Below are 5956 nucleotides of genomic sequence, written 5' to 3'. Positions count from 1 at the left end.
GGACACCCATGGAGAAAATCCCGAGAGAGTAGGGGTTACCAGGGTGGAACAGTGTGGCTCAGCTATTCGGCAGCCTCCTAAAATACCCTGCCAAGAATCCTCCCTTATGTCGTCTTCAAGGAGGCCAAATTGGCTCCAGGAAACATTTGTTTTCTTTTTTCCATCTCTCAGCTCTGACAAAAACTGTCTTTGTGATTATACCATAGTTCTGCAAATTGTGACACCCCACAGTATATAATTGACCCAGACTCAAGACTGGGTGGGCAGTGGGGACAAGAGCCATGGGCCAGGAAGGAGCCATCCAGATTCATCTTTCCTTTCTAAGGGCATTGGGTCCACTTGGGCAAATTTGACCAAGGCCACATTGCTTTTCAGAGGCAGGGCTTGAACTAAGTGCTCTAATAAGCAATTAGAATAGGGTTGTCAGATACTAGATACTAGAGGTGGTTATTTAGCCCTGTAATTCCTACTCCTTCAAAGTCAGAAAGAAGATGGGGTCTAGATCAAAGCCTGGAATGGAGCTGTGGTTGATAAAGATACAGGGCTAGAAGCGACCTTAGAGAGGGGAAACAGGAGAAGCGCCTGCAAAACACAGGAACACGGTCCATGATGTGGGAAGAGCGGGGAAGCTTGTTAAAATTATTTAAAGGAGGATCAGTAAAAATAGGCATTTCCTCAGAGGAACCACCTGCGTGCCTGCAGAACCCCCTTGTTTCGAGTCACATGAGTTTGGTATTGATCCTTGTCTCCACATTAATAGCATTCCAGTCTGCCCCATCAGAGACGACATGCAGGACAGAAATGCATATGTTGCCCTGGGAACAAACCTGTGTCACAGTAGGAATTTGACAATAATTAATGGAAGCAAGATGGGGAATGCCCCTTTTTTTTGGCAGAATTAGCCACTCTTGGGGCGAGGCTTAAGAAAAGTGTTTATTATTGAAAGATGAACCCCTCTCCCGAGTTTCATTGTGTTTAGTTTTCTCCATTGTTACCTCTCCTTCCTTTTGAGAGGATGGAAGTTTAGTGATATAAAAATAGCTCTTAAAAACAAAAACAAAAACAAAAAAACAACAAAAAAAACATAACTATCTGCCAGATGGGAACTGAGTCTTTTTATTTCCTTTCATGTGGAAACGTGCCACTTTGGTTTTTGGTAGAGCATAAAGAGAACTAGTTTTGGATCCCTGGCCCACCACATACTACTAACTAGCCGCATGGATTGCGTCATCTCTCTAAACCAGTGTGTTCTTATCTGTAAAACGACAGTAGTAATTATTATTATACAGTGTTATTGTGAGGATTAAATGTGATAACAGATATGAACCACCTAACAGAGGTTAACAGAGTTACTGCTCAGTAAATGCCAGCTGATCATTTTTAGATCTTGCAAGCTACACAGCTTACCTGACCAGTGTATAGCTCTGTGAGATCATTAACACTTCCTAAACTTAATCTCTTATAATTATTGTTCTCGTGCCTTAAAACATTTTAGAAAACCCCTCTGAAGCAAGTAGAACACAAGACTTGGGAGTTGGTATACTTAAGTTTTAGTGTTGTTTTTACTCCCCTCATACTGTGCTATCAGCATATCATCTGACCTTCACCATGTCTTGTTTATTTTCCTGGTTTAAAAGGGGTTAATATGCCACTGAAGGTAAGTGCTCTTCAGTTGAAAGGTGAGAAAGTGCTTGAAAAACGTCAAGGTGGTATAGTGAGGTGATAAAGCAGATCTCCTAAACACTTCCACTGCACAGTTTAAGTTAGCCTAGTTTAAGTTACTAGCTACAGAGCAATAATAACATTTAAAATATCTCTGTAAATCAAGCTTTTCAGACATGTTTGCTAGTCATCTTTGAATTATAGAGTTCTTACTATAAAGGGAAGCCCAAGTATTGAGGTTTAGGTATTTTCACAGCCTCTGCCCTCCCTCATTCCATCTCTTCCTCCCTCAGGACAGCAACCAACCACATTTTTCTCTACCAGCTTTTCTTTTCATTCTAGTCCAGAATTTTATTTGAGGTGGCAGAATTAGAAGAGTAATAGTGTCATCAGTATTTGGGGGCATATTTGCTTTGGCTTTTAAATTTGTCTTTCAGTTGATGTATGTCAACTTATCTGGCTCTTAGAGGAAGAGTTCTAAACATTTCCCATTGTCTACAGAAAGGTATATTATTTCTAAACAGTTTAAAGCCCAAGTAGCATAGGGAAAGGGGAGAGTCCCCCTTTTTAAGTGGAATTAATTGTTGGGAGAAAAATACTTGAGGTGCCCTTTGCTAGTAAAGATACTGGGTTTGAGAACACCTTAACGATTAGTTTACTATTTCACTTATATAGCAGCCCTTTGAGATAATTATTGATATATCCTCATCTTATGGGTAAACAGTTAAGAAGTAGGACAGTGATTTGCTAGAACGTGGGGAGATTGTTACATGAACATAAGCATTTTAACATCAGTGAATTGCTCAACAAAAGCATATTGTGTAGATCTGGTTTGCCCACTAGTTTGATGTTTTGAAAGATATAAAGGCCAGGAGCAATAGGAAAATTAAAAAAGTAAATATACTTTAGGAGAGGAAAACAAAGCATCAACCCCTCCACCCTCACCCCATCTTGGTTTGATTTTGGGAGAATTGCTCCCAAAAAGGGAGGGAGTCTCCTGAGAGCTTTCCATTTCCTCTGACTTTTGGAAATCAGTGAGTTTCTTTTGTTTTTTTAACCATTTGAAAGGAGCCTAATCATTTACCCAAAGAGGTTCATTTGCCAATTTTATTTCAGTTTCTTCTTTTGTCTCATGCTATAGAGTTTCTGGTGCTTGCTGGGCACTTAAGTTGTGTCTAGGTCTGGAGTGAACTATCCTTAGCTCATCTGGCATGGCCAGTCAGCATCAGCATTGGGTCCCTGCCATGCGGCATTAGACTTCCCCAACCTTTAGGAAAGTGTTTGGACCCCTATCACATCCTCCCCGCTCCACGCCTTTGCACCCCGTATTCATGCAAAAATGTGCATACTTTCCACTGAGATTTTGGGGAGAGATGTTAGGGGCTTGAATGTCTCATGTACGTTTGAGATTGAGTTTTTTGGTTTTTTTTTTTTTTTTTTTTTTTTTAAGAAAAAGTCTGCAGAAGCAGTGGTTATGCCTGATGACGGCCTCCCATCTATTCCTTGTTATTCTCTTCCCAAGCTCTTTCTGTAATTTCACCCACACTATTCCTATCTCCCTCAATTAGGAAATAAACCTTTCTGCCTGCATGGAGGTAGACTTAGGAGACTTATCTGTTGCAGTTAGGAGGATGCTTCTGTCTTCATTGCTCTGCGGTTCTCAGCGTGAAGAAATTTTCTTTGATTGAAACAGCACGTGGAGGATGGACCACTGTCCCACTAGTCAAGTACACAATCGTTGAAAAGAGATGAGAGGGAAAGGTTTCAGAACAGCAAAGAGAAATGTCAGGGCCCCTATGTCAGAGCTCACACACATTCTTAGTGGCAGTTCATCCCCATCCCTCAACTTGGAACAAAGTTTTAACCAGGAGCCTCGTTGAATCCAGAGCCACCTGGATATGTGATGAATAAGGGGCTGCTGCGAATAGTCACTTTGTCAACCGTGAGAAATTACCGCTGATCAGAGATCAGAGGAACTGGAGTTATACACATGAGAACCAGATGCAGAGTTGTGTGACTTCTTACCCAAGGGGCACTAGGCCCACCTGTCTCTTGAGGGACTTGAGGGACACTGCAATTCCACACCCATCTCTCCCTCTGAGAAGAGCAGCGTGACAATGCCTGAGGCCAACTGAAGGCCATTGAAAGAGAGCTCGCCAGTATCAGATACAGAGTCTGCCACAGAAATGGAGCTTGAGCCCACCCCTTTCTGCTCTACTTCTAACCTTTTTATTATGTCCGTTAGATTGCTCGATTTTGATGTAACATTATCACTTGACCTAACATAAATAACAAATCCTACCATTTCCCACATACCTGAATAAATTAATTGTGATGTTTCTGAGAGAAAATCTCTTTTTGGGAAGGACAGGTGGTCTGTAAGGAAAGCTATCATAATAGTGTGAAAAGCTTGACTTTTAGAGACATTTATTTTTCCATTGCTATTTGAAAATAGAATCTGCCACTTGTGGTAAGGCCTCTGCTTATAATCTTATTTCCTCAGGGTTAAAACACAGTCTTCTATGCTCACTATTTCTTTGTTGTAAGGGAAGAGAAAGTCAAGAAAAAAATGACATAATCTAAGACTTGGGTACTTAAAATGGCCACTTGTTACCCAAGTCATCTTCCCTTTGGATGTTTTCCATGTGGCTAATAACTGAGAATCTCAGCTGTCGGGGGAAGTGGGAAACAGGCAAGACATTACCGCGGGGCTTACTGTGCCCTCAGCTGCCGAGTCGTTCGTTGCCTTTCCCAGTGACACCAGCTCATATAACATACACCGCGCCCAGTCTGTCTGTGTTCAGTTCACTCCATGTGGGCCTTGTGCTCTGAATAAACCAGAGGCCACTGAGAACCTAGCAGAATTATAAGGCATCATTCCTCCTCTCAAGAATCCAGTGGTCTAGTTGGAAGTAATAAAAGCAATACATGAAACAACATCAAAAATATAAGATACATTATAATCAGTTCCTGAACTCTGTGGTCCAAACCATAAATGTATAGAGTTGTGAGAAAAGGGTGACCTGTGAGAACTGGAATAGCTGGGAATGTCTCCTCGAAGGGAGGATATGCCTTGACCTGAGCTTGAAAGGTGGGTGGGCTATGGTGAGATGGCCAAGAAGTCACTGGGAAGATAGGATGGCAGCCACCAAGCCAGCCAGGCTGAGTACATTCTTCTGGCCAGCAGGGTATGCACAACCTGGTGTAGTCTTTGTGAAATGGTGAGATCAGCCTGAGGTGCAGCTTCTGATAGAGGGGGAGTGATGGGAAATAGGCTTGGGGGGATGGATGGATCCAGGTTGGGGAGGACATGAGCTTATTCTCAACACAGTAGATTGTAGAGACCCATTGAAAAGTGTGTGTGTGTGTGTGTGTGTCTGTGTCTGTGTCTGTGTCTATGTGTATGTTTATCTTTTGCTTTATTTAAAATGTTCACCTTCCAAGGACTTTTTTTGAATTTCGATATAACTGGGTAAAAGGAAGAGACATGTAGGGTATCCAAATTAGACTGTTTTTTTCTCCTTTATTTTCAATAAGCCACACCCTTTTAGTCTGTCATCCTCACAAAACCATCTGATTCTCTTGATCGTGGTGAATTGGTGGTATGTCCCCTTGTTTCATTTTGAGCCACCCCTAGGAAACCACCCAAACCAGCAGGTGGCAAACCTGTTTTTAGCTTAAAGCAGCCAGAAAAATTTCAGGGACGCTTTGCCATTCATCTGCAAAAGATTGTATGGGCGACAGCAGTATCTCTGAAATTCTTTGCAAAAATTGGGTTCCTTTTTCTCTAAACTTCCAGTTCCTGTGCACATTTGTAAATTGTGTAGCTTCCATGATTTCAAAACAAAACAAAACAAAAACTCGAGTGGTTGGTTACCGTCCCTTGAGTAAACTTTCTAAGGCTGTTAGATAAATACTGTCCTTGGACTGAGTGAGCACACGTGGTTTTTAATGGTTTGGTTTGAGTAGGAGAGAGCTGCATGAATGGGCACATGTGAATTTTGTGGGCAGTAGCTCTGGGCCTGTCTCTGCCCCGCTCGATGATCCGTTTTCACCTTTGGCTCACTCATTTCTAGCCTAAACCCACCAAGGGACGAATGCGCATCCACTGCCTGGAAAACGTGGACAAGGCCCTTCAGTTCCTGAAGGAACAAAGAGTCCATCTTGAGAACATGGGGTCTCATGATATCGTGGATGGGAACCACCGGCTGACCCTTGGCCTCATCTGGACCATCATCCTGCGCTTCCAGGTAAGGGAGTTGGCCCGGGGAGTCTACCTTCCTCCAGGGTACGA

At 42.5% G+C, this 5956-nt stretch overlaps 1 protein-coding gene across 1 annotated transcript in view; it reads left to right on the top strand.

Moving 5' to 3' along the window:
* Positions 1 to 5956, top strand: part of SPTBN1 (spectrin beta, non-erythrocytic 1) — a 185075-nt gene that overhangs the window by 122497 nt on the left and 56622 nt on the right. Inside the window, exon 4 of the mRNA XM_023532837.1 lies at positions 5739 to 5912. Coding sequence (XP_023388605.1) covers positions 5739 to 5912 — 174 coding nt within the window. The remainder of the gene's footprint in view (positions 1 to 5738; positions 5913 to 5956) is intronic.

The sequence above is a fragment of the Pteropus vampyrus genome, unplaced genomic scaffold (genome assembly GCF_000151845.1).
Source record: "Pteropus vampyrus isolate Shadow unplaced genomic scaffold, Pvam_2.0 Scaffold91, whole genome shotgun sequence".
NCBI lineage: Eukaryota > Metazoa > Chordata > Mammalia > Chiroptera > Pteropodidae > Pteropus > Pteropus vampyrus.
Note: the sequence above shows the minus strand (reverse complement) of the source record. Positions and strands in the feature narration are given on the sequence as shown.